The sequence below is a fragment of the Ammospiza caudacuta genome, chromosome 1 (assembly GCF_027887145.1).
Source record: "Ammospiza caudacuta isolate bAmmCau1 chromosome 1, bAmmCau1.pri, whole genome shotgun sequence".
NCBI lineage: Eukaryota > Metazoa > Chordata > Aves > Passeriformes > Passerellidae > Ammospiza > Ammospiza caudacuta.
Genome location: NC_080593.1, coordinates 135,219,818 through 135,232,195, shown reverse-complemented (window position 1 = coordinate 135,232,195; position 12,378 = coordinate 135,219,818). Strand labels below are relative to the sequence as shown.

At 38.7% G+C, this 12,378-nt stretch overlaps 1 protein-coding gene across 1 annotated transcript in view; it reads left to right on the top strand.

The window, feature by feature from the left end:
- The window catches only part of NECAB1 (N-terminal EF-hand calcium binding protein 1), a 60,382-nt gene that overhangs the window by 32,616 nt on the left and 15,388 nt on the right, over positions 1-12,378 (top strand). The window contains exons 6-8 of the mRNA XM_058807441.1: positions 5,888-6,051; positions 7,216-7,328; positions 9,659-9,735. Of these exons, the coding sequence (XP_058663424.1) occupies positions 5,888-6,051; positions 7,216-7,328; positions 9,659-9,735 (354 nt within the window). The remainder of the gene's footprint in view (positions 1-5,887; positions 6,052-7,215; positions 7,329-9,658; positions 9,736-12,378) is intronic.

Below are 12,378 nucleotides of genomic sequence, written 5' to 3'. Positions count from 1 at the left end.
GCTTTTTTTTAATGTCAATCAAAAATCATGGCATCAAGGTTTAGAATCATTCAAGTTGGAAAAAATCCTTAAATTCATCAAGTCCAACCATTAACCTCTTGACACTGCCAAATCCACCACTCAGCCATGTCCCCAAGTGCCACATCTGCACATCTTTTAAATACCTCCAAGGATGATGACTCCGCCACTTCCCAGAGAAGCCTGTTCCAGCCACTAACTGAACTGACTGTCTCCCAGCTGAAGAGAGAAATGCTGGTGATAGTGCTCAGTATATCACCAGGTCCACCCTGATACAAGGCAGAGAGGACCCTACCGATAAATGTTGTTTTTGTCTGGGAACATTATTAAATTATGTTTTGGACTTTTTATTTTGTTTATTTTTAAGATTGTGACTGTTAGTGCAAGTCACAATCTTAAAAAGATAAGATAAATGCAAAATGCAAGCAATTCTGAGGAGTCATGCAAGGATATTCCAGACATTCATGCCTTTCCTCTTCTAGCTCCTTATCAGAGTAATGAAAACTCTTGGGAACTTCTTTGATCTTTTTTTGGGGAAGTTTTTTACCTACTGGGTCAGAAAGAGACAATACTCAAATTTTTGCCAGCAGCAGAGAAGATGTGTTTAGTCAAAAATAAAGACAAAAACAAAACAAAATCTCCTTTAATTTAATATTCATACCTGTAAATAGAATTTTTTTCGCAGCAGAAAAATAAACCTTTAACTAGCCATTCTCCTCTTGATACCTATCAAAACCACCAGAGGCTTTGATGTTTTATGTGTAGCAGGGCAACCTTCTCCCTGGAGCAAGGGTGTTACCCATTTCCCTGTCACCTGCTAATATCAACCACAGCCAAAACAGTTTCTCATCTCTAAGCTACCTGATGCACCTAATAGCACTTAAATAGGAGTTACTTTTTATCCATGCAGGGATTTTGTACCCCCTATTATTGCAACAACAGTGCATTACTCCTTCAGCAATCCCAGCAGAGTGATAGAGTGTTCTGAGAGGTGCTCTTACAAATGTGTGACAATCTTCTTTCTAATCAGCCATGGCTGCCTATTTAATTTCATTGCTACTATGTCAGCACTGCAGATGGTTGGTAGAAATAGTCACTGTTCCAAAGAATTTAAACACATAATTTATGCTAAATATAATATTTGGATAAACTTGTAAAGCTTGTGCCATATTCAAAGTTGAATCTAATAACTGGGCACATCTTGCCTTTGATCACTTTTACAGTGAGGATGCTGTAAAAGTTACATTTGTGTGACATCAATACATTGAGCATCTCTCAATATGACTTCTAGTGAAAATTATGATTTTATCCTGATGCTCTTTTGATTTCTTCCTGAAGAAATCAAGTCTGAAGAATTAGATCTTAGTGATTTCATTTTAGTGAAGTTATTTTGACTAATTTTATATCCTCAATTTAAATTTGTAACCCAGGGCATTGCCCCTCTAATTTGGGATCTAAATATAGCAGAGCAGGAGACATTCCAAGATAAAGGGAAATTTAAATAGATTATTTCTTACTGAGTTCTACTCAGTGATAACTGCTTTTCAGTTGACTTGAGGGTATTTTCTGTAAAGATAAGCATAAATATTTTTGGAAATTATGTTTAATATGACATCTAGATAGGAAACAGAAAATTGCTAGGTAATATATCAGTAAGAAATGTCCCACTCCATCTCAAGGAGCTGCTCTTCTGATAATGGAGCAGCAGGGTCAAGGGGAGAGGGGTGAGGCTGGCATCAAAGACTGAGAGGATCAAGAGTTGCTGAACCTTGGTAACCCTGACATGGGAACTGCACTAGGAGATTCCTAAACCCTGCCTCCTCTGCCTTTGTAAAAGGAGAACCTCTTCTGCACTCTTCAAGATGGTCTTTAGACACTTTTAAAGACCACAGTCACCTTTTCCACAGTGAAATCACTAATTATGTGCATTTTCAGTTTCATTAAACAAATCTTTGCTGCTTGCAAAGGTCACAGTTGCCTCTTGATGAGGAAAATGTGGAAAATTACCCTCATTCATTCACACTCAGTAAAACTAACAAGCAGAACAATATGTTAACATAGACTTATTTCATCTGGACTGCCCAGACTGTGGTGCAGTGTAATGTGTATGCTAATGAACAGTAACTTACAGCTAATGAAATTCAAGAAATGGGACATTTTCCTGATTTATGTTCAGACACCATCCATGGTGTCCCATTACTGATTGGTGGCACGATGCACTGGCAGCAAAAATGCTGGGCATGCCAGTTGAGCTGATTTTACCTTAAGATAAACTTAATAAATTGATACAAAAATGTTGTACCAGTGTGCCTCTAGTAAAACACGAAATAAGGTAATTTTCAAAGGAAATAGAGTGGTGAAATTATTTCAAAGCACAGCTACTAATTCTTCAGTGCTGAGAGCTGGACTTGAGGTTTAAATTGAATTGTAATGGACAATCTTTTACCCTCCATGACTTAAATTACAATTATTCAGATAATTTATATATCCTGAATACCTTCTGCTGTGATCTTTGAAGAACTTTAGAAAGACAGGTAGTAGCTATTTTTCACTGGGCAGGAGTTGAAGCTGCCCAACATTGCTGTGAGCTCAGAATTCTCAGAACTTCTTGACTCATAAATTCTTCAAAGAAAACAGTAAATAATTTATAATTATTTGCTCAAATACGTGTATTAAGAGAGTTAAGTAATTCCACATAAAATAGTTGTAAGCACTAATATTTTGGTAAAATATACATAAGGAAAGGGTCTTTGATAATTCTAGGTTGCCAAAGATGATGTTAGCATCCTGCCTACCTTTCCCATCTTCAAAAATAGTTCTGTAAATATGATAAGGTAACTCTAACACATATCTAAAGATCACAAGGACCTTTTTCATAGGGAAGCCTTAAATATAGAAGTTATGGGACAGGAATATAAAGAAAAAAAGACTAAATCCTATAGTAGAAACAAACAATCCCCCAGCCGGGGAATAATGTGCTCTGACTCCATGAATCAGAAGGCTGAACAATTGCTTTATTAAGCTATACTAAATTACACTAATACTGTACTAAATTACATACTGAAGAGATATTATACTAAGGAATACTATACTAAAATACTGCAGATATTATACTAAAAATATATTAAAGAAAAAACTGACTGTCTGCAGACAGCCAGGACACAGCTTTGACCCAATTGGCCAAGGAATCAAAACAACCTTCAGCAGTGTCCAATAACCAAATCACTTTGGGTAAACAATCTCCATAACACATTCCACATGTGCAAAACAAGAGGAGCAGCAAGTAGAGATAATAATGGTTTTCTCTTCTTCTCTGAGCTTCTCACTGCCTTCTCTAGGAAAAATCCTATGGGAAAGTTGTGCCTGCTGCTCTCTGTGAAGAGAGCTGCAGCCACAAAATCCCAGTGCAATGCACAAACTTGGAGTAGTTCTAATGAAAAAAAAAAAAAATCTTACTTACTTTAAGATGCAGGAAAACTTTTCTAGGTAATTTTTTTCTCAAGGACTTAGAAAGCAGAAGCCTCAGACAGCAGCAAGTATTACACAGCTAATGTTTATATGATCCCCATATCTGTGAGAGCCCACCTGAACTGTTCGCAAAATGAAACAATACTGATGTTACATTTAGGTTGTAATTCAGCATGCCTGTATCAGACTTACTATGAGTTTCACCAGGAAGCAATATTGACATATTTGCAACATTTACTTTCTGAATGCCCAGAATTTTAAAACACAATTCAAAAACTTACAAGAAACAGTCAGTTCCAGGATGATTTCTTCACTTATTTCCAAGAGCAACGGCAAAAGCTGAAAAACAAATGAAAGTATACCTTGGATTTCCACTGAAAGGTTTCAGTTATCTGTCCATGCTGCACAAATTCACACATGTTGTTCTAACATACCAGAAAATCAAAATTTTTGGAAATGAAATGATCTCTCAGGTTCACTGAAGTTTTAAATCAATTACAACGGAGACAGTTTAGAAGAAGAATAAAATAACAGCTTTCCTATTGCACAAAAAGATTAATCATAGAAAGGTTGCCATAAACTTATTTATAGACTGGTGTGAGTCCTTCAGGTAGACTGACAATCTCTCATGAGCATCTATTTTAAAATTGTATCAATGAAAAGTTATTTGTTGGAAAGTGACCCACGGCTGATTAGTCTGAAGATAGAATAAGTAAATGTAGAAGACCGTGATGCTTCTGGCTACATAAGTAACTTCTGATAATTCATGGGTGGTTTAACATCTGAGATTTCTGTAGCAGAAGTATTCCAACAAGAACTAACTTACTAACAGATATTGTGGAAAGATTGCTCTCATTTGAGAGCAAAATGCTTTTAAAGCTATTATCTGACAATCTTTCATTTTACATTCAAATTTCTAAACATCTTCTATTTGTGTTCTGATTGCAAACACATACATGGAAAAATTCTAAGAGAAGCCTAAAAATCAGAAAGGCATTTCAGCTGTAATTCACATTGGAAAGAACATGGAATACCTTAAGAATACCAAAAATACTCAAATGGGTTCTCAGATAGTGTAGGAGGTCACACCATTGAAGTCACAGGTCTTCTTTAAAGCTTAGCAGTGGGGGACCAGCATCTCTCTTCAGATGTGGTGACTAAGGACATTTCTCATTGAAGGCCCCTCATATTTTATGAAACTGTTTTAGATGAAATTGTGCCCAAAGGTTTTCAAGATCAACTGAGTGAGGAGCCAACAAATTCATTCAGAACATAAGAGATGTAAATCTATTTCATATCTCTGTTCCTGATGTGACATCAACACAGTAAGTAGAGGCTCTAGGGGTCTCTTCTATCCTCTCTGTTACATTTATTAATGAGAAAAAAAATAAAGAAGGTGTTCATATTTTTGTAAAGGTGGCCCCCTCACAAAGCATTACCTACATATTACTGCAGAACTGCCAAATCAGAGAATCACATAATGGGCATGGTTGGAAGGGAGCAGGGTGTTTTTGCAGATTTGGGCTTACCAGAAACATCAAATTTGACCCCAGCCATGGAAATATGATTTATTGGGCCAGGGAGACAACAGGCATAAAAATTGATTTCTGAAATGATCTGCAAAAAAACAAAAAAAGCATAAAGTTTTTTTAGACATACAATAAATTGGAAATGTCATTATTCAAAGAACCACTACAAATTGCTAAGCATAGGTGCAAACTTTTATAATAACCAAACTCTAGTTTAAATTACATTTAGAAACATTTTTTGAAATTGTGAAATATACAGATTTATGGTTTCAAAAGTAATTAAACAAATTAAAGGAACAAAAATCAGTCAAAGAGTGTTAAATTCAGAAGGCAACCTCTCTCACACAGCCCTTCAGCCAACTGCTGGTGGGATTTTTCAGGGAAGTATCTTAACCATGTGCTCTGCTCAAAGACTATTCCCATAATCAATGTCTGAAACAGGCCAGTGGGCTTGAGAAACATCTTTTCACAAGAATGGATCTGAATTAAAACTTTAAATTCAGTTCTGCAGCTGTCAGTCTTACTTTGGCTTTTCCACATTTCAGAAGTAATGTGGTGCTGCCATCAACTGGAGTTAAGGATTTAAAGAAATGGGTCTTTTTGAGTAGAAACTGTGTTGTGTCACTGTGTACTTGAGCCTCTCAGTTTGAGTGGGAGCTGTGCCTACACCTGGAAATTCAGAGGGCATTTTGTCCATCAGCAAAGGTTGTTTGTGTGGTTTACATTTATAAACATGGAAACATCCAACCCGCTTGCTTCCCTCCTGAATGAAGTCTGAACCTTCCCTCGTGTATTTCTAACTTAGCAAGCAAAGCCTAACTTTTTGTTGTTTTTTTTTTTTTTTTTTTTTTTTTTTTTCATTTAATCCTTAGGACTATCAGGAGGCTTCCATTTTGGAGCAGTCTGTGACTGGCTTTCTTTTGAAGGAGACCCTGACGCAGCTGCAGTCCCTGCAGAGCTGCCTGCAGTGTGCCGTGGAAAGCGCAGGAGAGATGAGCAAACCCTCTGCAGCTGCAGGGAGGGGGCCAGGAGCGAGGTCACAGCTGCTGTACATTTCACCTGGAAATCTGATAGAGGGAATAACAGGAGGAATAGGGATACACTTTTGATTCCCTATAGGAACCTGCTAACGGGAGTTTTCCTGAAATTGAATGCGTGATGTGGGGCTGCCTGTAGGACAATAATTTAGGTACCTGCTAGGTTCTGCTGACTTATTTTTAAATCCCTGGACAGTTTAATATCAAATGTAGAAATCAAACCACTGCAATACAAAGAGCTCTGAAATTACTAAGATGACTGACTGTTTTGTTTGTTTTTTCCAGCTTTATAATTTATCTTTTTTTGATACACAATGCAAAAATGTTAAAGGAAGAAAATAGCCAGGCTTTTGCTTGTCACAGCTTCTTCTTAGAATATATGGCCATATTCTTGGTTAACTTCTAGCTCTATAAACTCTCAATCACCTGGGTAGCCTTCATCCCTCCAGGGGTTTTAGATTGATCTCCATAATGAGGGTTTGTAGAACCAAGGGTCAAAATATTTTTGAATAGTTACTTGGTTATGTGGAATTTTTTCCTTAGTATGCTATTGTTAAAGACAATAGGGAAAGCAAAATACAAACTGTTGTATTTTATGGACAAAGAAGATCTTAAGACCTTTCTGTTGGAAATGTAATTTTTTTCCTGTTGGAAATGTAATTTTCTTGTTTGTTTTGCTGTTGGGTTTGAGATCCCCTGAAGTACAGGAGTAATACCTGATTTTGTGCCAGCATCTTGACTGTAGGAATCAACCAGGTTTTGAAAGTCTGAGGGTGCACCAAGCATGCACAGTGTCTGTGCACCTCAATTCATGCCAGTTCCTCTGCAGTGATGCTACACAACTCCTATGAATGAAGAAACTGTGAATGACTACTTAGGTCAGGTCAGAAGCACAGCATGCACAGATACTGACCTTGAAATTTGTCTCCCTCAAAGATTTAGGTTTATGCCAGCTTCTTTTTTTTTTTTTTTTCTTTTAACTTCTTTAATGACCTAATAAAACTAATGAGTTATAGTGAAAATCCAGAAAATAATTCAGTCCTCTCAACAGGTATTTCTTTTTATTTAATTCAAAAGGGAAGATAGAAGCACACTTTTTGAGAACAGAGAGAGAAGAGCTCTCCCTTATTTTTTCTTAAGAAGTCTCCTGTGTTTCTGTGCAGAAAAGATCCAAGAAAACCAGAAGTGCTCTCAGTCCAGTGGCCAGGAAACTGCTCACCTCGAAGGCTTCAGAGGAACAACAGCCTGTCATCAAATAACTCTTATTCCAGCACAGGTATGGTATTTCACATTTTAAACACATAGACATATATACAGAAAAATACACACAAATCTTCCTCTCAAGAATTTAATTTAGATATGTAACTAAGATACTTTACTAACAGAAGACAATTTCAATTTAATACAGAAGATACTACATGAAACCTGAGGAAAATTAATGCACGTCCATAGATCTGAAATTATAAAAGATAAAAATTTAATTGTGGGCCAAAGTGTGTATTTTGGATTGATTCAACATTTTTTAGGTAATCTGTACTGCCTGCAGATATGAATGAAAATGTGAAGGCGTGACTTACATGCAACCAAGTTCTCTGCCATGACTTATATCTCAGCTGAGGGGAATAAATAATAAACAGAAAAGGAAAACACAAAACCAGAAAGAAAAGAATATTTCAATTAAGATAATGCACACAAAAAAACACGTCTGCAGCAGCATTTCTGCTTTGGAGAATGATGGAGTACTTTGGTAAATGGAATTCTTTGGAAGCAGTGACATTAAGCATGAAGCTGCAGTGAAGACATCTTCATGCTTAGTTACATGTCCCAGAATCAAGGCATGAAGATGACTGAAAAAACAGAATATCTAGTGGGTCTGTCTCACTTCTTGACCATGTTCTGGCCTCTTCCTTTTAAAGCCTCTGCTGAAGACCTTTCTGTCCCTCACATTCATGACTCACTCCCTGCCACTCCCAAATGATGCTGTTCTTTGAGAGCAGTGATGCAGGATGATATTTGGTCTCTTGTGAGTTGGTGTTCCTAACAGGGAAGGTCACAGAGCCTTGTAGCTGCACTCCTGACTCAGAAGGAGCCCAAACAAATGCAACTCTACCAAATCCACTTACTGTATTTGTGTAATCTTAAAGAGCTAACATTTTCCTCCACAGCTCTACTAATAGCTGACAGCTGTCTACTTTCCTACACAAGGTTTGTGTTTGTCTTGGCACTTTCCTGCTTACTGCCAGCTGCCCACAGTAACACTGTGGTGTGTGTATGCACCCAAGTCTCAGGCCAACATTCCTTCAGCCTATGTACATGTTCAGGTAAAGCCATACCCTGCCTCCTCTACAGACCACAGCTGTGGTATGTTCTCAGCATTAGGATTTCTTTCTTTGGTCAATATATAGGCAAGTGACACAAGAACTCTCAGCTGGGAAATGAGAAGGTTGATGAATGCGGATAACAAGAACATTTTTTGAAAAATAACCTTCCTCTCTCCTTAAAGCAACCACTCATTTACACATTTACATGATGGGTGATGTCAGAAACTTCCTTAATAATGCAAATACTTGTTTCCTTGAGTGTTGTTATTTTCATTTGGCAGGCAATTTTCACGATACTTTAGCAAAGCAAAACTTTCCAGAGACATTAGAGGGACTCACAGAATCACAGAATATCCTGAATGGGAAGGGACTCATAAGGATCATCAAAGTCCAACTCTTGCCCTGTGTAGTGTCATCCCCAAGAATCCATGTGCCTGAGAGCATTGTCCAAATGCTTCTTGAACTCTTGATGTTGTGACCACTTCCCTGTGGAGCCTGATCCAGTGCCCAGCCACCCTCTGGCTGAAGAACATTTTCCTGATATCCAGCTTAATTCTCCCCTGACACAGCTGGATGGCATTCCCTGTCACTTGTCACTCTCACCAGAGAGAAGAGATGGGTACCTGTCTCTCCTCTTCCCCTCACAAGGAAGTTGCAGACTGTGATGAGGTCTCACCTCAGTCTCCTCTACTCCAAACTGAACGAGCCAGGTGACCTCAGCTGCTCCTTTTATGCTTCCCCTCAAGACCCTTCACCACCTTCATAGCCCAGATGCTTGTGCCTGTCTAGAGCAGTATTGTCTAGATCTAGCCTTGCTGTATGACATCAGATTGAGTTGGATGGGGCCCTGAACAATCTGATCTAGTGGAAGGTTCCCTGCCTGTGGCATGGGAGTTGAAATTTGATGATCTTTGTAGTCCCTTCCAACACAAACCATTCTATGATTCTATGATCAGGTCACTACACAGACAGGAATATACCTGCAGTGGAGATGGAGAACTTTCTTCTGTTACCAGCATTATTTCAAAAGCACTGGCATTAAGCTATAATGTAGTTTTCATTCTGTCTTGGATTTCTATTTAATCTTAAAAAGAAAGAAAATAATCCATTGAGTCAAATCATGTTTTCCTTTAGTTCCACCTAAATAAACATTGAACTAGTTGCAGCACAATCTTTGAAAAGACAAAAAATCTGCAGGGTAATTTTTTTTTTTAAGACAGGAATATACTATCTACCAGCAACTTAGCAACATTTTATTAATGTTTATCTTTTCTCTTTTTCAAAGGTTGGATTGAGGAAAACAGCCAATGGGTGATCCAGATAAACAGACTCCAGAGGCTAATTGATAAACTGGAAAAGAAGGTGTGTGTGATTTGTCACCTTTTTCTTCTTTCACTTTCAGTAAATTAGTCCTTAAACCACAAATGTTTTCAATGCCCCAGTCACAACATTACCTGAGAGAGCTAACACTCATTAAATGCCTACATGTTTGTTCCACCTTCATCTTTCCTATTCATGACACTGTTTTTCAATGCTTCCCTTTCCCCCTCCCATCACCACAGATTGAACTTTTCATAAAGATGTGAAAAATTGTATTATTCTATGACTGGAGAATGTGAATGTATTCAGTAGTGTTTGTTTGGGGGAGCATGTTACAATCTTCCTCTTTTAGGGTCTGATATTTTCCTCTTCCTCTCTAAACTTTTTCATGAAAGCTTGATAGAAAGTTTTGTTTCCTCCTTTCCCATCAGAGAATCTTCATTTATAAAGATTAAACTGCTTTCCTTGTCAGTACAGTTCAACCAAAGTCTGATGCAAATCTTTTTGGGAGCTGGCTGCAGCTGCCCCCAGAGCCCAGAAACCACCTGTGGTTCCCACACCAAAGCAGAGCCTTCCAGGACTCTGACAAATCACCCGTCTGATCAACAATGCCAGGGCTTCCCTGTGCTTGTAAAATCCTGAGCCACATCTGTCAGTACAGAAAATATCTATTCTTCATTATTATTCTGACTTGATTGCTAATTGTTACTCTGGTGTTCAAAAGTTGTCTTAAAATCTGTGTGTGATGATTTCTTTTTTTTTCTTTTTTTTTTTTTTTTTAAGAAAGAACAGCAGATGAAAAAGTAAGGTTATAAATTCCTGAGTTTTTCTCTGCATTAAATTTCCCTATTGAAGGACAGACAGACAATTTCAGATATGCCCTAGGGGAGTGGCTGAATTCGGTGGATTTTGGGACCCAGGGTGTTTCTTCCTCCTTGTCCACTAGAGGTGAGGTTTTGAGTTGTGCTCTCAGAGCCAGGAGTAGCTCCAGTCCCAGTGCAGCTGGTGCTGTTCCTCCCCACAGGTCAGCGCTCACCAGCAGTGACACTGCCTGCACTCCAAAGACATTGGCATGGGTCTCTTCACCAGCCCACACAGGCAGCACTCACAGGGACACAGAACAGCCTGATCCTGTTCTTTCTTTCTAGCTGACTGGGATATTCCCCTGTGAATATTGTCATCTAGTATTTGTGGCTGGACCCATGCCCCTTACCCAGGCACTGGCTCAGACCTTGGGTCAAGGCAGAAAAACATCTCCTGTTACTCAACCACCAGTCCAGCTTGAGTTCAGTAGCAAGTTACACACAGAAAATAGTTAAGTAAGGGTTTTAACAAAAAACCCCAATAAATGGTGGTGACTTGGCACAGGCCTCAGCAAGAGAAGCACACTGACCTTTCTCTGCCATTCCTCCCTCCCAAATTAATAAAATGCCCCTAATTACCTTTCCCCTTTGGTCCCAGTTTGGTGTTTCTGTTATCTCAGCCTAATTACTGATCAGCTGCATGCGGCCACCCCCAGCACTGCTGGCCTTGCTCCAAAAGGAGCCCAGTATTCCCTTTGGTTATCCCTGCAGTCTGACAGTCTCTCGCATCACTTCTCCCTAACCAGCTGTGAAATGTGGCCATTCCTTGTGGCGCTGTCCATGACTTCTGCCAGCCTCTCCCTCTGCTCTTGCTGTGCTCTGCAGCTCCTCGTGGTGTGCTCAGTGCAGTCAGCACTCCCTGCTCTGGCCAGGGATACCCGTGAGCCTCTGCCCAAACACTTCCTCCCGGAGGCCATTTCTGCATGGGAAAGGCAACTACACAGCAGCTGCCACATTAATGACATTTTAGTGGCAACTTGATCTTTTTCTGAATAGATATAAATTGGATTTTGAAATGTCAAAGTCCACCATGAAAGGTAAGTCTGGCTTTACTCCCCACTCAGCTTTGGAAACAGCAGCTCACTGCCCTGTCACAATTGCCACCTGACATGGACTGATGCCAAAAAAAAAACATTTAAAAGAATGTTACTTTAAAAATAAATAAACGTGGCATTCAGCAATAAAGCAGTTCAAATGTTACAGAAAGCAGCCAAACATTTTGTGGTAAATAAACTTATAACAAGGGTGTTATAAAATGATCACATTTCCTACAGACAAATGACAGAGAACCTGAGTCTGAAAAGGAGCTTTGTTTCAAAGGGAAGCAGTGGCAGGGCATAAACCTCCCATAATTACCTCCTTGTCAATATAAAACCTGATTAATAAAACACAGCAATTACATAAGTCTAATTTTTCCAGTAGACAACCTCTCTATATTCACCTTTGTCTAACTTTGCTTCTACTTGAATTTGTATCTTACAGCCATGTCTGATTGGGAGAGGCATTAAATATCAGCTGCCTATCAGACTAAAACCCCTCTTCTTGACTTTGCCCTGAAAAAGATAAGAAAGGATCAATCATTCTAAAAGGCAATTTCAGAAGCCACTACTTCTCAGCTGAGGTGAGGTAGGATTGAAAAGGCATTTTAAAGCCTCTGAGCTGCATCCATTTTTATTTCCAGGCTTTATTTACATATACTGGCAAAGAAAACAATTATTTTCTTGCTACATTTAGAGAAACTTTGCAGTACTTCCTGGAGTCATTCCTTTCCTCTCTTTTTGCATATGTTTCCTGACAAAAAAAAAAAAAAAAAAAAAAAAGC